The sequence below is a fragment of the Lissotriton vulgaris genome, chromosome 2_1, assembly GCF_964263255.1.
Source record: "Lissotriton vulgaris chromosome 2_1, aLisVul1.2, whole genome shotgun sequence".
In the NCBI taxonomy this organism is placed as follows: Eukaryota; Metazoa; Chordata; class Amphibia; order Caudata; family Salamandridae; genus Lissotriton; species Lissotriton vulgaris.
Genome location: NC_141687.1, coordinates 631,016,855 through 631,043,538, shown reverse-complemented (window position 1 = coordinate 631,043,538; position 26,684 = coordinate 631,016,855). Strand labels below are relative to the sequence as shown.

General features: G+C 46.6%; 1 protein-coding gene across 1 annotated transcript in view; it reads left to right on the top strand.

The window, feature by feature from the left end:
* The window catches only part of LOC147730901 (kelch-like protein 31), an 81,080-nt gene that overhangs the window by 14,742 nt on the left and 39,654 nt on the right, over nucleotides 1-26,684 (top strand). Inside the window, exon 2 of the mRNA XM_086955793.1 lies at nucleotides 24,549-25,744. Within this exon, the coding sequence (XP_086811919.1) occupies nucleotides 24,567-25,744 (1,178 nt within the window). The 5' untranslated portion in view covers nucleotides 24,549-24,566. The remainder of the gene's footprint in view (nucleotides 1-24,548; nucleotides 25,745-26,684) is intronic.

Genomic DNA, 26,684 nt, shown 5'->3' with positions numbered 1-26,684 from the left:
TTTTTTTTTTTTTTTTTAAATATATTTTTATTGCAGAGTTAGAAACCACAGAATACAAGTAGTCAGCCAGTGCACTCGTGACCTCCCCCCGGTCAATAGTAGAACACAGATCGTACACAGCCATTCAGCCCGCATCCCGGAGGCCGGGCGGCATGATACTCCACTCAATAGGAAAACATCACTGTGCACGTCCCATAGGGACCATGGTTGATATATCGTTTTACGTATCTGCTTTTACCCCCCCACCCTCAACAACACTCCGTCAGCCTTCCCAGTGGTTATCGGTGGTACCGCCCATGTCGGGTCCTGCCCCGAACACTGTAGGTCTATCATGCCTGGCCGCACCCCCCAGCCATTCCTCACTCCGCACAGTACTCCACCATCCTATTGGATTCTAGGTGCCCTATTGGGCAACCATCTATTTGGCTTCCGACCCACCCCAAACTCCCATTAACCAACCCCCCCATACCCCCCCTCCTGGCAACTGCGAAAGGTGTATGCTTCGTTCCGACGTGTTGGATGGATCCACTACAGTGCGGATTATGAGTCTGTTGTGTTCGCCCCGCAGTGTCCGCTGGCCTAATTCCCACCGTCCTCATCCTCCACCAAAGAATCACGCAAGGCCTGCACCACTAACTCCCATGCACGCGCCGCATCCAAAGCCTTCTCATTCCCAGTCTTGACAGCCTGTTTCATCCGGAGCACACTCTCGCAGTCTGACCACCGCAGCAATTCATTCTTCCACCTACGCAGTGAGGGTCCCCCCCTGGACTTCCAATGCCACGATATTTCCCTTTGGGCCAGTATCAGACCCAGATCAATAAATTTGCTCGTCACCTTGGTGTGTTTGGTGTGCGGGAACCAGAGCAACAGGCATGCCGCCATATCGAAGTCCACCTCCCTGTCAGTCACTTCGTTTAGGAGGTCCCCCACCTCCGCCCAATAGGCCTCCAAGTGCGAGCACCCCCAGAACAAATGGTCCATGTCCGCTCCCGGAGACGAGCACCGTGGGCATCGGGCATCCGGTACCTGAAAGTGCCGCTGTATTTTCTCAGGGGTTAATTAGGCCCTATGAAGCACGTAGAAATGCACTTGCTGGAAGCGCGCATTTCTCGTGCCTTTCCACGTGCGCCGCAAGATGTGGCCCCATGCTGTGTCCGGTATGGGCCGGCCCACACTCTCCTCCCATTTAGTCTTGAGCCTCTGGAGCGGTTCCAGTCCCTCATTCAGCATCCTATTATGTAAGCATGTCACTGCCTTGAACGTACCCGCCGCCATCACCACATACTGGCACGCCATAGTCGTTGTCGGTTCTATGAGCCCCCCTTTCCAGTGCTTCTGTATAGCAGCCACCACTGCCGCGTGCAGAAGGAACCCCCCGTCGGGCAACCCAAACTGCTCCCGGAGCGCATCAAACGGTGCTAAGGCCCCATCTATGTATAGGTCGCCCACTACCTGTAGGCCCGCCTCCTCCCAGTCCAGCAATGGGGACCAATCTCCCCCGTGCGGCAAGGCCGTCAGCATGCCGATCGGGATCTCCGGTGCATAAGGCCGCGCCGCCTTCGCTCTCCGAAGGCTCCTCTGCCAGCACAGCCGGAGCGTCCGCTCCTCCATAGTGAGGCCCCGCAACTCGAGCCTCTGTTGCATGATAATATAGGATAGCACATGGCGTGGTATCCCCCGGTTCCGGTCCTCCTCCGGACCCCTGAACACCCTAGCCACGTTCTGCGTGAGGACCTGTAACTGCGCCGCTAAATAATACAGATCAAAATCGGGCACAGCCATGCCCCCCTCTATCTTGGGGCGAAGTAGCATGCTCAGCGCCACTCTACGGCGACCATGCCCCCATAGGAAGCCAATGATCATTGTCCTCAGGTCTTTGAAGATCCCCTGAGGAATCCAGACAGGCAACGTCCGGAAGTAGTAGAGAAAGCGGGGGAGCGCCACCATTTTTAAAAGCGCGATCCTACCCAGAACCGTCAGCGGGAGGGTCGACCAGAAGGACAAGCTGCCCCTCAGTGCCCGGACACATCGACCAATGTTGCCCTCCAATAGGTCCGCAGTCGCGTGGTAGATGCGGACTCCTAGATAGGTGAAACAAGATGGCTCCCAGACCACACCCAGATCGCCACCAGGGTCGGGCGATCCCGCTCTAAGCGGAAACACACAAGTCTTTGCCCAATTGACCTTAAGGCCCGATAGCTGGCCAAACTCCGACAACAGGTCCATTGCTCCGTCCAGGGCCCGCGCCGTGTTGTCGAGGTACAGGAGCAGGTCATCCGCATATAACGATATATAATGCCGCTGCTCACCGCTGGCTATCCCTGCGTATCTGTCGCCCGACCTCGCATGGACCGCCAAAGGTTCCATCGCCAGAGCAAACAATAGGGGGGATAGGGAGCACCCCTGTCGCGTGCCCCTACCCACTGGGTATGCCGCTGACACCAGACCGCCCAAGCGCACCCTCGCCGTCGCCGAGGCATATAAGACCTTCGTCCACTGGCGGAACCCCTCTCCCATGCCAAACCTCTCTAACACTCCATCCAGAAAAGACCATTCTAAACTATCAAAAGCCTTCTCGATGTCCACGGATAGGACCGCCGGGGCTCCTTCCCCGTCCAAGATGGCGTCCATTATACCCACCAGGCGGCGAATGTTCAGCGCCGTGCTCCTCGTGGGTATAAACCCGGCCTGATCCCTGTGCACCAAGCTCGTCATGTGCGGGGCCAGTCTGGTGGCTAGGATTCGGCTCAGAATCTTGTAATCCACCGTCAACATGGATAGCGGGCGATAGGACCGTACATCCGCCGCATCCCTGCCAGGCTTTAAGAGCGGTATAATCAAGGCCTCTCGCATGGACCCAGGCAGTTCCCCGGCCTTAAAAGCTTCCGTATACACCACCAGAAGCCTGGGAGCCAAACTGTCGACATATTGTTGGTAAAATTCAATTGGCAATCCGTCCACCCCGGGTGTTTTATTACGGGCCATGTGTTTAATGGCCACCCGTATTTCAGTGAGCGTGATCGGGCCACCCAGCTCCTTCGCGTCCTCTTCGTCCAGGACCGAAAGCTGCCTCTCCCCCAGGTAGTCTGCAATGTCCTGAACCCCCACTCCCAGCTGACTCTGGTATAAACCCTCATAGTACACCCTGAAACATTCCAACACCACTGCCTGGGAGTGCACCATCTCCCCCCGCGCATTACTAATGCTGAGGACCGGGCAGCCCCTAAGTTCCGGGTTAGCTAATCTGTCCCGTTCCACATGTGCTCTGACGATATACTGCCTGTAGTCGTAACACCTCAAACGTTCTGTCTCAGTGGCAACCACTTCCTTCGCCTCCAATAACTGGGTCTGCAAGTCCGGCCTAGCCGGCCTGCGGCGCTCCAAGTCCCTCAAAGTCTCCTCCGCTTTCATGAGCGCATTCAACACAGTCGTGCGAGCATTCGAGAACCTACCCAGACACACCCCTCTCACCACCACTTTCATTGCATCCCATTCCATGGACCTACTCGTAGCCGTGCCCTCATTCACGCCGAAATAACTATCAATGCCTTGCTGGACCGCGTCTCTGAACACAGAATCCTCTAGCGTCTCCGGCCGAAGCCGCCATGTTGGTATCGCTGAGCGCTCCCGCTGCCACTGAATGTGCACCAATAGGGGATTATGATCCGAGATGGTCCTAGCCAGGTACTCCGTATGAGAAATCAAGGGGGCTAGGGACCCTCCGCAGAGCACCGAATCTATCCTGACATGCAGATCGTGGAGAGCAGAGTAAAAGGAGTAATCCCTGGCGTTTCTGTGCTGCTCCCGCCAAACATCCAGCAACCCCCATCTATCCTGCCAGTCCTTCCTGTGCAAGGCCAACCTGCGTACCGGGGAGTCCACCAGGGGGGGATGGGACCTATCCAGAGCGACATCCGTGATTGAATTGAAGTCCCCCCCTAACACTATCGGGCCCGCCAGGAAAGAGGCCAAGGACCCCGAGAGGCCATCAAAGTATCGAGCTTGATCAGTGTTCGGCGCATACACACAGCAGAGAACCACATCTCTTCCATACAACCTCCCCTCCACGAACCGGCCATCCGGGTCCACCACTTGATTCAGCACTTGAAAGGGTATCCCCGCCCTCACCCAGATCAACACCCCCCTGGCATACGCTGAATAAGTGGTGCCAATTACCAGGCCCCGCCATCTTTTTTGCAATGCAGCGCACTCTTTTTCGGTGAGATGAGTCTCCTGTAGCATAGCGATCTGAACCCCCCTACGCACCAGGTATGCATGAACTTTGTGACGTTTCACCATAGTACGCAGCCCCCGGACATTCCACGTCAGGCATTTCAAATTAGGTAATGTCCCCATTCCAACATCGACCAGTCTGATTCAAATAATAAAGGTTCATAACTCCCCCAATGCAGTTGCCCCCCCCCAAACACACCCGGAACAGAAAAACTCCCCAAACCCCACTCCCCAGGACAGAGCACACGAACCCAATGGCCGCCCCCATCCAAACCTTGAACCAACTTCCCACACTCTTACCCTGTGGTCTCCACCACAGCAGGCCTTAAGGGCCCAAGGGGGGTGAGTCACCGCCGACCCCAGCTAGCGGAGCCCGCGTCCCGCGCCTTCATCCCCTGCTAGGCACTCAGCCCCCATACCCAGCAACCCGCTCTTCACCAACAGGATACCACCCTATCATGAAGTCTCGATCAAGTCCCAAAACAGTCTCAGCCGCAAAATATTCCATCCGATGTTTGTGGGGTCACTATCGGCCCCTTCGAGCTTTCCGCCTCTGAGAGTTCTTCTCCCGTCCTGCTGCCTTCCCCGCCTGAGTCCGATTCTGCCAGTTCACTAGTCTGTTGCGACCCTGTAATGGCCGCCGTCGCTGCGAGTGCATCCCTCTTCTCCGCCTCCATTTGAGCCTCTCGCTTCTCCCGCTGGCGCCTGTTGCGGGACCTGATGCGCTGCGATTGCCTAATCCGGGGCGGCTTAGGCTGATCTCGCCTACTTTTATGCGACCTGTCTGTCCCCGCTCTGTACGACTCCAGCCATTGCCAAACTTCGTCCGGAGTCTGAAAAAAGTGCGTAGTGCCATCCAGTATGATCCGCAGCTTGGCCGGGTAGAGCAGGGAATATTGGATGCCCTCCTCCCGGAGCTCCTTCTTCACCGCTAGGAACGACGCCCTGTTCTTCTGGACCGCTTGGGTGTAGTCCGGGAAAATTGTGACCTTACTGTTCTCCACCTCATATGGGTCCGACATCCTAGCCCGCTGGATGAGGAGATCCCGGTCCTTGTAGTGGAGGAGCCGCACCACCATTGGTCGGGGGGGGCGGCCAAGCCCCGGCGGGCGAGCAGGCACCCGGTGAGCTCGTTCCAGAGTGAAGAAAGGAGTAAGCCCCTCCGGCGCCACCACTGTGCGGAACCAGTTCTCCATGTAGGCCACCGCATCCTCCCCCTCAATCCATTCCGGCAGGCCTACGACCCGTACGTTGTTCCGTCTATTGCGGCCTTCGGCATCCTCCGCCCGTCGTTCCAGCGAGTCCAGCCGGGCCAAAATATCCGTGATCCTGTGTTCCGCCGTCACCACCGACGGCTTCAGGTCCAGCAACAGTTGGTCATGGTCCTGGACCCTGTCCGCCAGCTTCGCGTGGTCCGCTCGTAGTAGCCCCAGGCCCGTGGCCACTTGGGCGATATCTTGATGCAGCGCCTCCTTGGTCGAGGTGATCGCATCTAGTATGGCATCCAAACGTCGATTCAGACGCTGCTCCTGGTCCAACTCCGGCGAAGGAATCTCGCCCATCCGAGTCGATGTCGCCGGGTCCCCCTCAGCGCGCTCCTCGGCCATCAGCCCTCCGATCGCCGCCATTCCAGGGTGCTGCGTCACAGGCCCAAGTGCCCGTCTAGTGTCTGCGCTCGTGGTTCCGTGCCGGCTCCCCGGCACCGGGCAGTGTCCAATGTCGCCGCCAATGCCCTCAGGAGCAATGACCAGCTTGGCGAGCCCTGTTCAGCTGACCCCCTCGGAAGCCTGAGGGGGAAGGAGAGATCTCGGGACGGCGGCCAGCGAGGGTTCCCAAGGACTGGGCAGGACGGGTCAACGTCCCCTGGTCTTTGGACACAGCACCGTTGTTCCTAGTGTCCCGAACTATCAGTTGCAGGATCTCCTGCCAGTCGGCGACAACTCGGCTCAACACTGAAGTCCGGGGCCGCCCGGCCTCATCGCCGCCATTTTCTTCTCACTCTCGGCAACACCTCGGCCGTCTCCTCAACTCGATCTCCTCGGGGCCAGCAGTCCCCCAGCGACTCGCCGATCGTGCCCGGCTGTCCCCTTACACTTCAGAGGGCAGGTGCGTCGCCTCCGGGTCGCCCAGGGTACCGAAAACTGGAGAATTAGCGGGATTCCGCGCGGAGCTGCGAGCTCACGCCGCCATCCCGATCGGCGTCCAAGCCACGCCCCCACGTTTTCATACATTCTAATCAATTTTCAATGTAACTAACTCATAACATGTGACTCTTAACCAATTTAACTCAAGAATATGATTTTTAATCATCAATTCATTTATATAAATCTCAGAAATATATTGAAAACAAATATTGACATTTCACAAATTCAACATAATCTTTCTTGGCAGTATACAGTTGACGTAGCCCGATGCATTTCGAGTCCCTTTTGGACTCTTCCTCAGGGGCCTGTAAATATGAACAGTTCATATCAGAAACTTGGATTTATGACATATATACTGTCAGATTCAATTTCGAAAAACATGGGGATGTGGGAAAGCAACAATAATCCATTTACGTTTAGTCAGGATGCTTCAAATGAGATGACCTAACCGTGAACTTGTGAAGAACATATACCACCACCACACCTCTGAAGTGGACTGTGAACCACCTAAAAGATATACTCACAACAGAACCAAAGAAACACGACCTTCCTATGAACAAAAAAATACCTTTCTGTAAACAACTGTTGTGACACGTGCAAAGACTTTCAATGGCATACTCCAAGGGGTGCCTTCTCTTACCTCAGCTCTCTAGTATGGAAACAGCCGCGTTTCCGTCTTAGTCACAGTTTCCGGCCACTGCCTGAAACGAGCATAAAAACCATCCTTAACCATCACTCTCTGATTTTTAAGCCAAAAAACGGGTCTTAAAAACGCTGCTACCTACCACGAGGTTTCTGATCACTTCCTCCGTATACTTCACTCGGTTCGATATTCAATGTAAACACCGGATCTTCCGGTTTAAAAACACCATGCTCATTCACAAATGCTCACAACAGTGAAAACGGACTACCCGGAATCAACCAATGTCGCCATTTTGGGTCAGTCTAATCCACATGACTATCTTTCAACTTCCAACAGATGATACGTAAACAGACCTAAGACCGTGTAAACCGCTAATGTTAAAAAATTATCGCGAATAGGGTGAATTTAAGAAAGCATGCTGTGCAAAAGAAAAAAAGAAAAAACGGTGTCACTACTTAACGGACATAGTGGTTCAAACACGAAAATGAACTGATCTGTAAAAAATTACAATGAACAATTACAATGACATAGTACATGAATGAACAAGTCACTATGATGCATCCGTCATGTATAACATTACAATACTTAGTGTACTCATCCTAAAGAGTTGCTTGCCAAACCCTCTACATGTACCTCACCTGGTATACAGTATCATAATTACAAGAAACATGTGTAATCAATTTTTTCATTTAAACCTTTTGGTTCCTGTGTCCCTAGGAACCTAATCCAGAATATTTCTCTTTGCAGGAGGGATCTGGTGAGATCCACTCCTTCGTGATGTTCAGTTCTCTCCAGGACTGAAAACTGCATTTGGGAAATGTTGTGCCTATTCTCTGACCAGTGTTTGGCATTTCTAATGGTACTCTTATGTTCGTATATTCTTGTTTTTAATTTCCTTTCCGTTTTTCCAACGTAAAGTTTGCCACATGGGCATTTGATATAGTAAATCACATTCTTGGAGTTGCAATCACTATCATGATGCAGTTCAACAGTCTTACCAGTCTGTGGATGATGTAAAGTGGTCCCAGCTATAACATTATGACAATGAACGCAATTCATGCACCGTTTCATCCCTTTATATGTCTGCCTCCTGCTGATGGTTGGAGTCTTCAGCAACTCCTTCAAATTTTTTGATCTTTTATACGCAAACATTGGTTTTTGCAAGAAAATACCTCCAAAGTCTGGTTCATGTTGGAGAAGTTCCCAATGTCTTGTTATTATGTTTTTGATTTTTACTGAACTCGTGGAGTATTTAGACACAAAAACTTGTCTGTCCAAAGTTTTCTTTGTTTTTTTCTCCAGAAGATTCTCTCGATTGAACATTGCAATCTTCTCCTTTGCTTTCTTTAACACACCCTCTGGATAACCTCTGCATGCGTATTTTTGTTCTTGTAGATCCAAGTGTTTTCCCAAAGTCTCAGACTCTGAACAAATGCGTTTTATTCTCATGTATTGCGACAGGGGCAGGTTCACTTTTAAATTCTGAGGATGAAAACTCTGAAATAAGAGTGAATTATTAACATCAGTTTCCTTCCAAAACACCTCAGTCTGTAATCTTCCTTGTCTTAATGTTAGTAATACATCCAAGAATGAAATTTCGTGATCACTGATGGTGTGAGTGAATTTGATTTGGTCCACATGTGTATTCAGAATCAGAATTTTTTGTTCCAGCATTTCTCTGTTACCTGACCAGAGTACAAAAATGTCATCTATAAATCTTTGGTACACGAGACTGTTATCTCGCCATTCTTCATCTGAGTAAATGAAGTCAGATTCAAATTTAGCCATGTACGTATTGGCATATGCAGGGGCCCCGCAAATCCCATCGATGTGCCGTTCTGCTGCAAAAAAAACTTAGAATCCCACTGGAAGTAGCTGTGATACAAGCAGAAATGCAACAATTCTAGAATGAAAGATTTTTCTGCTCTGATAGTTTCAAGTCCCAACAGCGCCCATTCCACGGCTTCCAGTCCTGCTTGATGGGGTATGGAGGTATAGAGTGATTTTACATCTATAGTGCATAACAGTAGATCTTGAGTAATGGAAATATTCTTCAATTTTTGTAAGAAATGGTTGGTGTATTTTGTGTAGGATGGCCACTCTTGAACAAATTGCTGTAAAAAAGTATCAATATACTGCCCCAAAGGTTCAAAAATCGTTCCACAACCTGTAACGATGGGTCTCATGGGAGGGTTCAATTTATCCTTGTGGATTTTTGGAAGCATATAAAGGCGTGGCCGCCTCGGATGTTGTACCGTGAGGAATTGTTTCGTGGCATTAGAGATGTAACCTAATTCACACGCTTTATCCAAAATAACTTTCAAAGTTTCTTCTAGTTCATTGGTGGGATCTTCATCTAGTTCCAAGTATGTTAACTCATCGGAAACATGTTCATTGACTTTTTTAACATAGAACTCCGTGTCCATCACAATAATTGCTCCTCCCTTATCCGCCTTTTGAATATGAATGCTCTCATTCATTTGAAGTTTTTTCAAAGTATTCCTTTCAAACTCTGATAAATTCTTGGTTTTGGATCTCTGGAAGCGCAGTTTCTCTAGATCATTCCGTACTGATTTTTCGAATGCATCCAGGATTTTGTGGGATACTGGTGATTGATACTTAGATTTTACTTTGAACTCCATTAATTCAGTAGGTTCTTTTACCTCTTGTGTAGGAACTACATTGGTGAAAAAATGTCTGAGTCTTAGAACCCTCATGAATTTAAACAGTGCTATTTCACACTCCAAAATATTTGTGTCATAAGTTGGGACGAAACCTAGTCCTCTATTTAAGACCTTTAGTTCATCAGATGTTAGCTCTGTTTTAGAAATATTCATCACCAAATTTACTTGGTGCTTACTAGGTCTGTTTACGTATCATTTGTTGGAAGTTGAAAGATAGTCATGTGGATTAGACTGACCCAAAATGGCGACATTGGTTGATTCCGGGTAGTCCGTTTTCACTGTTGTGAGCATTTGTGAATGAGCATGGTGTTTTTAAACCGTAAGATCCGGTGTTTACATTGAATATCGAACCGAGTGGAGTATACGGAGGAAGTGATCAGAAACCTCGTGGTAGGTAGCAGCGTTTTTAAGACCCGTTTTTTGGCTTAAAAATCAGAGAGTGATGGTTAAGGATGGTTTTTATGCTCGTTTCAGGCAGTGGTCGGAAACTGTGACTAAGACGGAAACGCGGCTGTTTCCATACTAGAGAGCTGAGGTAAGAGAAGGCACCCCTTGGAGTATGCCATTGAAAGTCTTTGCACGTGTCACAACAGTTGTTTACAGAAAGGTATTTTTTTGTTCATAGGAAGGTCGTGTTTCTTTGGTTCTGTTGTGAGTATATCTTTTAGGTGGTTCACAGTCCACTTCAGAGGTGTGGTGGTGGTATATGTTCTTCACAAGTTCACGGTTAGGTCATCTCATTTGAAGCATCCTGACTAAACGTAAATGGATTATTGTTGCTTTCCCACATCCCCATGTTTTTCGAAATTGAATCTGACAGTATATATGTCATAAATCCAAGTTTCTGATATGAACTGTTCATATTTACAGGCCCCTGAGGAAGAGTCCAAAAGGAACTCGAAATGCATCGGGCTACGTCAACTGTATACTGCCAAGAAAGATTATGTTGAATTTGTGAAATGTCAATATTTGTTTTCAATATATTTCTGAGATTTATATAAATGAATTGATGATTAAAAATCATATTCTTGAGTTAAATTGGTTAAGAGTCACATGTTATGAGTTAGTTACATTGAAAATTGATTAGAATGTATGAAAACGTTATGATTAATCTGGTGTGATCTATCCACCAGCAGCAACAGTGCGCAGAGGTTGAGTGGTTCATTCACTCTAGATAGGTTGTCACTTATCCTGTTCCCATCAAGGAACCAGCTGGAAATTCCCTTTAAGGTCCTCCCAGCAAAAATTATGATTTATTATTTTTTGCTATTCATTTTCAGGCTATTTACCAGGGAGCAAGCTTAGGTCGCTTCCAGAAGACGCTGCATCCCAACCCCAGTTCTGCACAGCTGTCAGCGTACAGAAGGTTAGACAGCTGTATCGACCCTAGTTTAGGGGCATGCAAGTTTATAGAGGACATGGAGCCACATTAACAAGAACGGTGTTAAAATTATCGCCGCTTTAACGGCAGGACACTGCAGCTAAAGCGGCGATAATGAGCTTGATAATAGGCCCTTGTGAATTCCCATAGAAGCCCAGGTTCTGGTGTGAACCTGGGCTTCTATGGGAATACACAAGGGCATATTATCAAGCCCATTATCGCCGTTCTTGATAATATGCCCCATTGTTGGGGAGAGGTCTGCAAGAATAAATATCGTTGGTGCCAACATAAACCCCTGTTTGCGGCCGGTTGTAAGAATGGCCCATTAAAGGTTGACTCCAGTTCCCAGTTTGATTGTAACCCAGGTGTTAGGTATTAGGAAGAATGCAGTGCCCTCAGGGCAGTGGCAAAATTGGTTACCTCCAGTGCAGAGCATTCAAGAGAAATACAGAGCATCTGTTTAAAAGCTGCTCCAGGTTTCTCTGTGCAGGCAGCACCATACTGGACTTTCAAAAGGGATTAGAGATTCCCTTGCAGGCGGGTGCAGTGAGTGACTGCACCTGCCTGCAGGAGGATGTGTGTGGAGGGGTGTGTGGGGGTCCATTGGACCCCCTTTTATTCTTTGAGAGGGCTGCCATTGGGTGGCACACTGACAGTGCACCACGTTTTTGTGGCGCACTTTCAGTGTGACTCCAAACAACATGTTTGCCTCTACCAATGTCGGTAATACGGTGCAGGCCCTTTCATTAATTCCAAAGTGCCCGGGGCACACAAAGCAGACGCAAATGCCACTTGTGCCCTGGGTAACTTCTGTAATTTGGCCCCTGGTCATAGAAGGACTAGCCACCTTTTGATTCCATGCGAATGTGAGGGTGGATGAGGCTGCAGACTCACACTGTAACCTCTTAGACATCCAATCTTCTCACCAAAGTGAATATTGTATGGGAGTGTTTGCCGTCCGAGGATGTCTTGTGGGTTCAGGAACAACAGACATCTGTATGGCAAAAATAACAAAAACTTAAAGACATTTTCAAAAGAGATGCAAACACTATTAAAAAACAGAAAAGCAGCAGATAAAGTACAACTTAGAACAAGCATTGGCTTTGGGGAGCTGATTCGTTGGTTAATTATTATATTGCAAGAGCATGCCACAAAATCAAAAAGAAAAGATGCTATCACCTCAACGTGGCCACCTTATGATTGCAATGCACATTTTACATTTGAAAAACATTGCCATCAATGCAGCTGTTAATAGTGTTATTTTTTCAACAAAAAGCATTTCAGTTGCATCATCATTATTATTATGGAAAAGAATAAACCAGCACCTAATCAATCATTCAATTCGGATATGCTACAATGTTACAGTGCCACTAAAACACTTTAGAGCATTAACTTAAAAAAATACAGACAGTATTTAAAGTTAATACAAAAAACATTAAATGAAAACACACACTTTGAATCTGCTTTGCAACTGAAGGGAGATGAAATATTTGTAGGCGAGGTGAAGAGTGTTTACAGGCTCTGTGCAGTCCCATAGTGTGAAGGGGTCATTAGTAATGTAGGCTGATTCTTTGCCCCCTGCTAAATGCTGTGTTGGGTGGAAGCAACATGTGAAGGGACTTTAACAGACTAATGGATGACGCTCACTGACCAAAAGCCTCTCTATGTATATGTGATCTATAGGGAAAATCAATAGTCTGGTGAGACAGCAAAAGCTGTGTCATAGGCCAGATCTAAACAATGTAGGCAGTACTAGTTATCAGTGCTTTATGGAATCCAAAGTAATTTGCTCCATCGATCTCTATTGAACTTTCATTCCCTCCTGTACAAGGCAGGGCTATCAAATCCTCTCTTCAGTGTGCCTCCTCCTTCTCGTTTAGCTTTTATTAGTGACAGTGTACATAAATGTAGAGCTTAAAGTGTAAGAGAAAAAATGAATAGCATTTGTTTAAAAAAAAGTTAATCAAAGATATATTACCAGCATATAAATTATTGATTATTTTTTCAAGTGAGAATTGCCATCAGCACTCAAAGGAAGGCAGAGCAAGCGATAACTAGATGTGGAATAACCACAGAATAGAAAGGTATGTAATCTAAGAGCAAGCAAATATGTTTTTACACGACTCTGTTTAACAATAAACATTCATATCCACACCTCATTTCTGGAAAATGGTGATCCAAAACTCAACTAACTTAGGGCAGCTAACTAATATATTAATTCAATCTGCTTGCTTAGTTAAGAATTGAAGGCTGGGTTTGATTTGGTGATGGCACCTGGCAAGTTAGGATGGAGTTAGATAGAAATTAAACAAAGTGCAATAGTCTTTACTAGTTCTCTGAAGGTTGCAGACTATTTGATCATGCTCAATTGTCTTGGAAAGCCACAATGACCACTTGTGAGCACATGGTGTCCCAGTCTGCCCTAAGTAAGTGTACGACTCTGAAATAGATGGAGTTGTCGTATTGAAAATTAGCTTTTAAAATTATACCAGCATAATAGGAAGCACGGCTGGACTGGGAACCCAAAGCAGCCCTGGCAAAATTCAGACCAGACCCCCATACGGTGCATAGCTGGAGAAGCGAGCGAGCCTGCCCGCTAAAAAGGGGTTTTGGGGGGTTCTCCCCCAAGAAAATTTGGGAAAAAATGGTGCATTCTACCACACATTTGTCTATATATATATTTATTGTATTAGCTTTTAAAGCATAGTAAATGATCACCTCACTGTGCACCAGAATAAGACAATCTTTGTTGGTTCTCTTCAATGATTCCCTCACTATCACCCTCCAACAGTACCGCTCATCTCTCAAAAGCCTCTCTCTCACATACATTTCCTTTGTTTATATCATCTTTCAAACCAGTATATGGTGAGGGAGAGCTTTACATCATATACACATAATGAGACAATGAATTATACATGTATAAATCAGTGTATAGAAAATGATACATAAGGCAAAGGGGATTAACAAGGTGTAGTATTCACATGTTATCCATATTGGTAGGCATTTTTTAAAGAGTGCTTTGTCTGAATATGCACCAACTAAGGATTCAGAACATAGCCCAATGTTTAGGGTTGACTTTAACAAGAATTTATATATACCCAAACAAACCTTTTTAGCAACATAAGGATAATACAAGAGTGGGGAAAAAACATAACTTTGTAACCTATGCCATACCGTTTGCACCCAGCTCTGTGATGGCAGTTCATAGCTTACTGTGCTAATTACAACTGTAATCTACTGAGCAATGTACATAAAATACTGTTCTTTAGTATGCATGGCACACGTTCTTTCCAGCAGGCATATTAACCCTCTGTGCTACCTTAGATAAGTCAAAACTACCACCAGACAAAACTACCATCTCTCTCTAAAAGGTACATTAATCACCAGAGTTAGCTTGACACTTTTATTGTTGCCCGAAAACTGCTGGATATACTAGAACTTTGCAGTGCTTTTAAAACTGCTGCATTGCTACAAAACCAGCCCCCACCAACCAATTTGGCCCCCTGCCCTTCCAGCCTCTCGGGGAAACGCCCATTGCCCGGGTACAGCCAGTACAGCCTTCAGGGGAAGGTCGGTATTAACTCTTTCTTAACAAAACGTCTAATTTGTAGATATATGAAGTGGTCGTGTTTATGTAGGCCAAATCGATTTTATAATAGAAAGATTGCAGTATTTGGACATGAAACAAATCTGTCAACGTATGAATCATTGATTCATATTATTTATGAAAATATTTGTTCTAAATAATAATAGGTAGTTCATCAGTAATATGTAGAAATTACCTGCTGCTACCCAATATCTTTCTCAGGTTATCTAGCGTCTTGAATCACATTTTCTTATAAATCTTTGGATTTCCAAATTTGCCTAGTATATTGTGGGATCTATTATTTAAAAATATATGAATCCAGCAGCCTGGTGGATGGAATATAGAAAACATAATAGTGCCTCATAAAAGCCCTTATAATAATGCCTTCAATCGTGGAATCTCAATCTGCCCCAGATTATAGGGACCATGAGCAATTTCAATGAACTGTGAGGAATCTTGCCCGGTCATATTTAATGTAAAACCAAAGTGTGTAGCTACTTTAAATAGATTGTACATACATGGAGTGAGTGTGCACAGAAAATCGTGCACATTCGGAAGACTGGTCAATTGAATCAAATTGATTGGACAGACTCATGAAAATGGTAAAAGTTTCCATTTTTCTAGTTGTGCAGTTAGTCCCTCAACCGAATGGAATTAGGAGGAATAGTTATATTCAAAATACTGTTGTACACCAAAGTAACGTGCTAAGTATGTTAAGGTCGAATCATCAGTTACACCCTCTCCAGTTAGGAAAAGTGGTGTCTTAGAGCTTTTTTTTATGTTTCTTTATAAACGTTTTGATAAACATACAGAACTCCATTCATTGTGGGAGTATGCAATAATGTGTAGCATCAGCACAGCGTGCAATACAGTGGCAGCTGTAGTAGGACATGAATGCAGTAGTAGTACAGTTTACAATGTTTGGCCACACATTTGACAATTTGAGCAATCAGGAGCAGAAATTGCAATCATGTCAAGAAATATTACAAACATCAACAAAAGGAGGGAGTGGATCTATTATTTTTCTAGTGAGTTTTTTTGGACCAAGGCTATGCATGTGCGGGGTGATGATGTGATCTGAGAGTGCCGGAGCGTGGACGAAACATGACTGTGTCGTGAGTGGGGGTGGTGGTGTTGGGGGATGAGGGGTGAAGAGGATAGCAGGGTTGCAGTCAGTTCCAAGTGATCCGAGGTAATTTCCCATTACTACTCCTGTAATGGCCGTCTGCGAGTCCGGTAGTCATGATGGACTAGTTTAGCCTCAATTGCAGTGAGGTATGCTTTCCAGTCGGGGGGTTGGGTGTGATCGGGCAGCCTTTCATGGTCCCATAGGAAATCTTAAGTTCATCTATGAGAGCTCTACATAGACCAGTGAGCCACAGCTGAATGGGAGGGGCTAAGTGCGTTTTCCAACTCATAGCAATCCTCATCTTAGCTATCGCCAACGCCAAATCCAAGAATTCATTTACGGTCTTGCGTGTTTCCATACTTGAAGTGAACCCCTACAAAAAGTGAGGGCTGTCCACCACTACTGCTCTGCCTGCAGCCTCCGTTAGTGTGTCGGCTGTTGTTGCTCAGTATGTCATCAACCGCGGGTATGACCATACCATGTGCATAAAGATGGCCCCGGTATCATGACAGCGGGGTCATGTGTTCGGGGAACCGGGGTACAAAGAGGTAGTTTGGGGGCTTAAGGGAGGAAGGGGCATTTCTTAAGCAGGTAAAAGTACTAACAAGAATGAGCCGTGGACATTAGGATGTTCCCTGGCCTCTTTGGGATTGTGGTCTCTGAGCCCAGCAGCCAATGCAGCATAGCAGTTGGGCGTAGTCCAGTCTCCCAGTTAACCTGCTCCATTACATTCTGGCCAGTTAGCTAGCGCATTGGACACTGTAACTGCGAGGCTGCATAATTATATTTGTAATTTAGGGCTCCCAGCTCACCTTCGGACAGTGGGGCAAGTAGCTTCGCAAGAGAGACCCGCTTCCTACACTTACCACATAAGAGGGCTATCAATAGGTACTTAAGATCCCCCAAAAAATGTCTGGGGGAGGGCAGCAAAAAAGCACATCAGTCTGGACAGGATCAGCATTTTAGAAATGGCTATATGACCCATGGGTGAAAGTGGTAACTCAGTCCAGTATGGTAGAGGGGACCGAGCACCGATTATTACCTTTCCCAGATTTCCATCTAGTAAGTCTATATTCGAGTGGTATACTTGGACGCCCAGATACTTGAAAGAGTCGCAGGTCTAGGGGTGTGGCGTATGTGGAAGGGCTCTGCTCTGGTCGGGAGTCAGGGATGTCATAGGTAATAGGAGGGATTTGTTACCAGTTCTCCCTCAAGCCAGATACATGCCCAAACCAATCCAACAGTGCATCAGTCCTGGCAGGACCATTGAGTTTCCGCCCAAGTATATCAGTGCGTCATCCACATACAGTGAAACTACATGCCATTGATTATATGCTGTTATGCCCCAGTACGCGACCCGCTCTTTGAGCGGGCAAGCTAGGGGTTCCATTGCTTGCGCAAAAATGATTGGTGATAAGGGGCATCCTTTTTGGGTGCTCCGTTTAATAGCACAGGGATCCGAAATTATAGATCCGGTCTTTACTAGTGTTGGTGAATATATAACAAGGAGATCCACTTTAGGAATTGGGGGCCTATCCTGAAGGCAGTAAGTAGTACCATCCCAGGATATCAAAAGCTTTCTTAATGAAAGGCAACCCAGGAATATTCGCCCTTTATGCGCGCACAGTCCATCAACAGGAAGAGTCTGTGCAGATTGAGGAAAGTGTTTCTACCAGGTACGAAGCCATTCTGGTCACAGTGCAATAGAATTTGGGTTACCATAATCAGTCTATTAGCCAGAACTCTGCCAAGGATTTTATAATCAGTGTTCAGGAGGGACAATGGGCATTTGGACCCAAGAAGTAATGGATCCCTGCCTGGTTTGGGTAGGACCACCAACACTGCCTCCTGGAGAGAAGAGAGCAGTATTCATTTTTCATACGAGTCAGTGTATATATGATGTAGGCGAGTGGCCAGTTGCATGCGGTAGTTCGTGTAAAACTCTAAGGGCCAACTGTCAGCCCCTGGTGAATTACCTATTGCCATCTGTTGAATGGAATCTGTTATCTCAGCTTCGGTGATTGGGGATTCCAGCTCCGTGTACTATGTGGGCGGAACTCGGGAAAGGGCAATCCCTCCAGAAAAAGTTGTATCTCGGCTAGGTCGTACTCTTTGGGGGCTCTGTACAGAGAGGCATCCTTTACAACGCATGTCACTACAACGCAGCCATTACATTGCATGTCACTACAACATGCAATGTAATGGCTGCGTTGTAGTATAACGCATGTCACTACAACACAGGCATTACATCGCATGTCGTTACAACGCATAGTACCCGTACACTATCCAACACTTACCCTACTGTTGCACCCTCTGGAGTTAGAATAGCAATTTTTACCTCTACACCATCCAACACTTACGCTACTGTTGCACCCCCTAGACTTAGAATAGTAATTTTTACCCCTACACTATCCAACACTTACCCTACTGTTGCACCCCCTGGAGTTAGAATACAATTTTTTTACCCCTACACTATCCAACATTTACCTTAAATGCAATGTAATGGTATGTGTTGTAATGGTATGCGTTGTAAAGATATAATGCGATGTAATGGAATGCGTTGTAAATGTAGTTTAAAAAGATTTGTTGTAATGGCATGCAATGTAAACGTATGCGTTGTAAAGGATGTTTCAATGTAAAAACATAGGTTGTAAAAGCATGCATTGTAAATGCATGCATTGTAACGTCATACATTCTTTCTAATGGCCGGGATTTTGGGCGAGTCCGATTGTAATAGCCTTGCCAGCAAATTGCCGGCTTTGTCTCTCTCTGTCTGTGTGCCTTCTGGCCAAGTAGTCCCTGTGATCAAGGGCACCCGGTTGTTTCAGCATCATCTTATACGTTAACCAAGCTTGGGCCAGTGCAGCTGTAAATGATGGGGCGGAGGGAAGATGCCTGTTCATACCGGCGTAGCTAGTATTCCAAGTTGCCAAGCCCCTTGCAGCAGGTTAACCGAGCACCTTATACCACTTTAATCATTTGTTCATGGAGTAAGCATCCCACTCCAACCCAAAACCGGATGTGGTACCCCTATTGTCTTGAAAATAAGAAGTAATGGTGTGTAAGCCGCACCAGGCTTCTTGTGTAAGTACTGTGTAAGTACAATTGATTGTGCGCCGAGGAAGGGAGGGCCTGAATGTCCACGTTTAAATCGGGAGTGCAGTAAAATTTCCACCCCAGCAGTCTAAGGACAGTGTGTTCTGCAATAGTGCTGGTGTTCGGGACTGCAGAAAGGAGGACTTGTTGTTATTGGGGCTAACAGCGACACCAGCGATATCAGGAGGCCGTCCAACAGTCCCCCTAGTATTACATAGCGCCCCTCATTATCAACGCATGTGCGCATGCCCTCAAGCTGTGTCCCGGGGACCACCCAGATCAGTGATCCTCTGGCATAGCTAGAGTATGTGGTACCCAGAACAAGATTAACTGCCAACTCTGAACTCCAATTCTGAACAGAATTATGTAAAATTTCGAAAAGGCATTAAGACTTGGTTGTTCAATCAATAACTTCTTTGACTTTTCCTTAACTTAGTGCAGGTCCAGGGCACCGGGAAACCTCTGGGTAGCTGTTGCGCCATACAAATTCATTAATAATAATAATAATAACTCCCACTCCCAGGCCAGTAAGCCAACGGGCAGCTGGCCATCTGCACTGAGATGCAATAATAACAATTCAATAAAAGTGTCTAATGCAAAGGTTCTGTGTAATTAGGGTAACAGCGCAGACCCTCTTGATAGATATCGCCTCCTTTGACCTGGCTTATAGAGTAAGTTACGTTGCAGCACATGCCCAGCGATACAACATATTTATCTACCTACTCATACCCTCTTCAAACCTAATCTAAGAGTGTCACATCTGTTCCTCTGATTTTTGGGGGGTGACTGTGGGGCCATCTCCCAACACCGCTCCGATCTGGGAGTCAGACAGCAATGATGGGTCGTCGCACTGTTCTCCACCTCTGAGGCTGAGGGAGAAACATTTGTTGCATGTTTCTTCTTTACTGCAAGGGCCCTTTCCCTTCCCGCTTGCTCTTTGATGGGACCCATGGCCGGCGTTTGGAGCATGTCTTGTGCTGTCTCTGTGTCTGCCACGGAGCGGAGAAGCCAGAGGGTGCAAGTCCGTCATGCTCGAGCCAGTTCCAGGCATTCTCCAGGGCGGCACAAAAGGGGGTGGTGCCCTCTTGTTGCGCCCTGAGGGTGGTGGGAAACTGTAAGGTGTATTTTATGTTATGGTCATGTAGGCACTTCTTCACCTCAAGGAAGGAAGATCTGCATCTATGGACCTCCAGGGTGTGGTACAGGTAAATATGTACTGGGGTAGTCTCCATAGTCCACAGACCCCTTGCTCTTGTCACCTGTAATATGTGATCTCTGTCCTGGTAGTTGAACAAGAGCACCACCACCGGACGCAGAGGGGCGGAGAGGAACCCGGGCGGTCTCCCCGGGACCCGGTGGGTCCTCTCCACTGAGAAGAAGGTGGATTGTTTGCCCTGCAGCATCGTATTGACAAAACAGTCCTCCAAGTAGAGTTCCATGTTTGGGCCCTCTGCCTGCTCAGAAAGGCCCACCATGTGGATATTATTTCTTCTTTTTCTCCCTTCTTAGTTCTCAATACGTTCCCGCAAGTACTCCACCTCCGCCTTCATGGACCAAAGACGTTTGCCGGAGTCTAGTACTGTGGGTCTCAGGGTGGCCAGTGATTCAGAGCTTTTGACCCAGTTCTTCAGTTTTTTGTGATCCTTCCAAAGGAGGCCTACTTTGAGTCCAACTTCAGTTCTAGTGTAGGTGGTTTGATGTCCAGAACAATGAGAGGAGCTCATTAAATCGGCGGGAGTGGTCAGATAGTGTGGCCGCCAGCCTCTTGTCCACGGGAGCACCGACCATCGGGTGTTCTTCAGTCACTTGCATGCTGCCAGCAGCACCTGGGCTCTGTCCGTTTGGTCTTTGCCATCATAAAAGAGGCAACGGGATTATGTGCAACAGTGTGAGTACAGCAGCTGGTGGGGATTATGACTGCAACTGTTTAGGTGTGCACTATGAGAGGCAAAAAGCGGAGTAGTGAATACAGGCAACCAGGTACCTGCAGCATCCATTGAGTTCCCAGCATTTGCTTTCCCAACTCTCGAATACCCGTCCATTAGACTGCTGCTGGGATGTGCTGCCGCATGGTACGTCGAGTTTAGGGGAGGAGGCGCAGAGAATAGAAAGAAAAAGGACAAGTTGACCATGCGGTGCATATACTAAAGAATAGAGGTATTCTCCATAAACTAGCCCATACAGGGCATAATACAGCCACTGGTAACAGGCCTTCACTAACTGCAGTGCAGTGTGCTTTTGAAGTGTTATGCATGCTAGTCCCTCAGCATAATCAAAGTCCGCTTTCTATGTGAGTCGGGAGCAACCACAGTTGAAGTCCGCGCTGGCTCGACCCCTCCACCCGTAGTATTTCCTGGCCCGGAATCCATTAGGCAGCGCCGGTTCCAGGGCTCCCCGCAGGATGTTCGTGCCACATAGCCGTGTCAACGGGAGGATCTGGAAAGAAAGAAGGGTAAAGAAGGTCTCCTAGGTCCCTGTGAAAGGAGCCAGGATGGCGTGTTTCAAGGGTTGGGGCCAGCTGTGTCGGGCCGCGGCACCCGTGCAACCACGCAGCAATTGGATGAGCGCAGTCTAGTGCATCATGAGTTTCAATGCAGCAGGGCTCGTGGCATCTTGCGTGCCCTCCACTCGGTCCCGGCGGTACCTGGTACAAAAGTGATGCAACGGCGGCGTTAAAGAGGCGCATGGGGCTTGTAAATCTGCCCCTCTGTGTTTTCATGCACCGTTTTGAGCTTCTTGCACACACTGCAGAGTGTCATTTTTAAAAGCCAAGTCAGTGCGCAGGATAAAATAACAATTCCTCAGATTTGCAAGCATATGTAGCATGATAATCAATATCGCATCTTACTTCACTTGGAATCCGTGAGTTAGAAGGGCATTTCTCCTCACCTCCTGCACTCGTTCTTTGCTATTGTTATTGGGAAGTTCCCTCTTTTCCAAAGATTGATGCGAGTGAGTTTGGCCTTATTTTAACAAGTAAATCACCTCCACAGAATGCTCCGTGAAACAGGCCACATACTAAATAAGGGGGCTTCCTGCTCGTAAATCAAACAAAACCTTTGTCTTGAACAGAAAAACAAAGTTCGTCTGCTGCTTGGGACAGAGAACAATTGCAAGCAACTGACAAACTTTGTTTGTTTAAATAAAGCACTGAAAACTCCACGGAATCATGGTTCAAAGGCTTTTTCTGTTCAAGAGAAAGGTTTTTTTTATTTACGAGCAGGAGGTTCTGTGTCTGCTACAACGAATCCACCTTATTAAGTATGCAGCCTCTTTCACAGAGGTGATTACCCAGAAAAGAGAGGCTGCACTAAGACTGGACTGCACCTGTTGCTCCTTGGGCTAGCAAAGAGAGGACTGTGCCTGTGCTGTGCTGCTTGAGGAAAAGTCGTCTCCGAGCCTCAGACAAAAGAGATGACTCCCAGCGTCAGTTTGCTGACTTCTTGTTACAGCTACAGGGCCAAAAAGGCTGAAGAAGCTTGCCATGGCAAGTTGGTAGGCAAGAACGCCTGATCGCCTCTGACCACCAATGTACAGCCTGGGAGACCAGGACCTAACCTTCAAAAGTTGCACCTGAGTCTGCTAGACCCGGGAGAGATGTTGAAGTGCAATCTGGTTGCCCAAGACAGAAGTTACCATCAGCGAAAGGGAACCGCTGGTTTCACTGTAACCAGAGACCAGTATATCAGTGGTAACTGTTTTTTAGCTGGACTTCAACCGGACTTCAACGGACATTGATCCTTTGGGCCAAAGTTGACCCACTGTGTTTGTGGACTGAGGAGTAGCCACATAGAGCATGGAACTGGATTAGAGATTGTTTTGAATACAAGGCAACTGCTCAACCTAGCCACCTTGGCCTCTGTGACTCGCTTCTTGCAGGAGTTGGCCGCCTAAAGCAAGCTGGAATAGCAGTTTGCAACTTTATAAAGGTTTTCCAAAGTTTACAAATGCTGAACACAAGCCCGATCTACTATGATTTATTGTGTTGAATGGAAAAGCAGTGATTTATTGTTACTTTAAAAATTCATATCTCCAGAACTGTCTAGGAGATTTTTGTCATTGAGGTGTCATTTTAAAGATAACAATACAACCTATTTTTACAAATTGGTGTTGGATTATTTTGAGTCTTGTGTCTTTCTTATTCGGCTGTTTTGGTACTTTTATTGCTATATACTTGTTCCTTTGATAAAGCCTGACTGCTCAGAGCCACAGATGCTCCCAAAATGGGAGCACACAGTGTTGAGTTAAGATTTTTCAAATGAATCTGACTAGACCCAGTAAAGGTAGTGAGTTTATTACTACCACAACTACACCATATAATAAACCGTTTTCCTAAATCTCAATTTTGGTTCAGGTTTGTCGTGCTTGGTTTTAGCCACATAGTGCCAAATGTGATCGTTGAAACATGTATACTTCATGTGCAGTTGCCCTCAAATGCAGATATGAACATGTTGTAATAGAAATGCTGTACCCAAGATACTCATTAGGCCGTATCAAAATCTATTGAAAGCAATAAAGATCAATTAAAGAGAGCAAGTTCTTCACAGCTCCAGAGTGCGAGCGTAAGCCAATGAACAAGAGCCCAAGGGAAGTCATAGGACTTAAACACTGTGTCCAGATGGGCGTGCAGCAACCAGGATAGCCTGAAACTTTGGGTGTTAGGGGAATCACTAAAATGTCATGGCAATTTTGCTGGTTCTCCTTGATAATGGAAGTATTGAGGGGAAAAGCGGCAGGGAGCTCAAGCATGGCCTTGCTTGCTGGCTACTCTCCCAGCGCCATGTTGCCTTCACTCAACTTGCTTTCCATCCAAACATCAAATCAACTAACTTCTTATAAAAAAAACTTCTGTTCCTTAGAGTTGAGGGGACTGTGGAACAAAACCTATATTTAACGTTCTTAAGTATCCAGTTATACACTCCTGATCATATGAAAGCTACAATATATATTTTCGTATGGGGTTCCACAATTTCTCCTTTTTTTAAACAGAAGCAGCCTTTTCTTTCAAGAAGGGATATGGTATCAAAATATTGTGGCCTAAATACGGTCTGAAAAAATTATAGTGTCTGACATATCGCTAACAAAAATCTAATCAAATCTCCACCTAATGTACCAATAGTTCTGTAAACGATATTTAGGTCACAATATTTAAGAGTCGTTTGTCAGAATATCAATATTTTTTATATCAATATTCTGACATAAAATTATATATAGGACGTAGTGGTGCTAAATTGTATACAGTATGCACTGAGAATTTCAAATAGTTGAAGAAGAAATTGCTGGAAATTGAGACTTTTCTAGTCACAAGCCCACCTCATTTGTATATACTTGAAAGAAGTGATGTTCATTCCAAGCCATCCTCACCAAAGCTCAGTCTTGTACCTGCAGAAATAATGTCATGCCTGACTAGACTAGGCACACATGAGTAATTGTCCAATGGCTACATAGTTTTCGAAAATTAAAATGACGAAACAAAATTGCATGTATCAGAGAGCCATAGAATATTTTGTTTCAGTTAACATTTCCATATGCTTCAAGTAGTCGCTGGTTGGGTATACCGTTGCTGCCCCTGGGGCAGGCAGGGTGGGGATAAAGAGTTGGCAGAAACCTCTCACATTTATCAGTTATGAATATTTTCTGTCTTTTTAGGTCCCCCTTCCTAAGAAGATGGCTCCTAAAAAGAAGAACCCAAAAAAGCCGAAAGTGGAGGCAGGCCCCACCCTGGTGGGCGATGACACAAGCTTGGACATTGAACAGCTCAACACACTCAATGGCCTCTTAGATGGTGGCTCTAATGGCTTTCGCTGCACGGCCACTGAAGTTCAAAACTCCAAGCATGGACTCGAGCTCTTGGAGGCCATAAGCAACATGCGGCAGGAGCTCTTCCTCTGTGATTTCACCATCTCTACCAAGACCAAGGACTTCGATGTCCACAAAGTTGTTCTAGCTTCCTGCAGTGCCTACTTCCATACCCTGCTGAAGAAGGAGCCCAGCCTTCAGCGCCTGGATCTCAAGGACGTGTCTCCAGTAGGGTTGGCCACAGTGCTCAACTATGCTTATACAGGGAAGCTTAGCCTCTCGCTCTACACCATTGGCAGCACAATCTCAACAGCCAGCTTCCTTCAGATGACCACTCTACTAGTCATGTGTACAGACTTCCTAACTCAGGAGATGAATGTTGACAACTGTTTGTACATCACCAACCTTTCGGAGAAGTATGAACTCGCCAACACCCGCCAAGTGGCCGGAAGGTTTATGAAGGAGAACCTTGTGGAGTTTTCAGGGACTGAGCAGTTTCTGAAGTTGCCCCTGGAGCAGGTACAAGAGCTTCTAGCAGATGATGACCTGTGTATTCCCTCTGAAGTGACCGCCTTCCAGATTGCCATGAAATGGCTGGATTTCAACACAGAACGTGCAAAGCATGCTGCTTCCTTAATAAGTAATGTCCGATTTGGAACCATCACAGCACAAGATCTGGTGACCCACATACAGCCAGTCCCACGAATGATGCTGGATCCTGAATGCCATCGGCTGCTGGTGGAAGCCATGAATTATCACCTACTTCCTTTTCAGCAAAACTCACTGCAGTCCAAGAGAACGCAAATGCGCGGAGGTCAACGAGTGTTGGTGGCTGTTGCAGGTCGCACGGCATCATCTGAAAAATCCCTGAGTCGGGAAGTCAGGTACAGGGACTCAGAGGGGAACTGGGTCAATCTGGCAGACTTACCTTCTAAGAGCTTCAATCAATGTGTAGCTGTCATGGATGGATTCCTGTACGTCGCTGGAGGAGAAGACCAGAATGATGCCAGAAACCAAGCCAAGCATGCTGTCAGCAGTGTATGCAGGTAAAAGCTTGCATACCGCTAACTACACGCTAGGTCTAAGTGTCTGGCTAGAGGGGTACACAAATAGCCAGTTCACACAATGTGGAAGAACTAGAGCAATCAAGAAGCAATTAGAATTTCTGTATGCAACAATATACGTATGTATGTCAGCCTACAAACGTGTGTCAGGAGTCAATGTAGGCAAAGCATGTAGACAGAGGTTTTGGCAGGTACAGTAAGAAGTTCCTCATGATAACAAGTAGATCATGCGTCCAGCAGTTGATACTGATAACAAGTAAGTTATGCAGTCAGAGGTTTGTGCATATAACAGAAGAAGCATGTGATAGCAGTATGTAGGCAAGAAGCAACTCCTGGAGTCAGATGTTTATGCCGCTAACAGACCAGCAATGCAGTCATCAGGTAATGCTGGTGACAAGTAAATCATGCAAACAAATACATCATTCGGTCACTAGTCTATGCTGAAGATAAAGCTGTCTGCAATATGTTTAATCGTAATCACATGTTTCACATGTCAGTCACATACAGAAATCTTCAATGGCTTTGACTCCTGAAAGCTAAAATGTAATGCTTTGTGTTTCCTTTACAAATTTCCCATCTTTCAAAACTCGAATACACATGTGGTATTGGGATACCTTGTAAAACAAAAGTACATTTAGCCTCCCATCTCAAAAGCTTCTCTTTGTTCCTTTGATAAGACAAAATACACTACCCTTGTGAGCACTTTTCTTGGTGAGAAGCACCCATCTTTGGAATTCGACGCAGGCCATGGTTAGAATGAGAGAGATGACTGTCTGTAATGCCATCTCTGCAGTTTGTGGTTTCGTTGGACAGTGCAACAACGTGGTTGAATCCATGGGGTCTGTCATATATATTGTCTCACTCTCAGACAAGCACAGCTAGCCAATGCTGGCAAGGACTGTCTCAGCAGCGACCCTAGCAG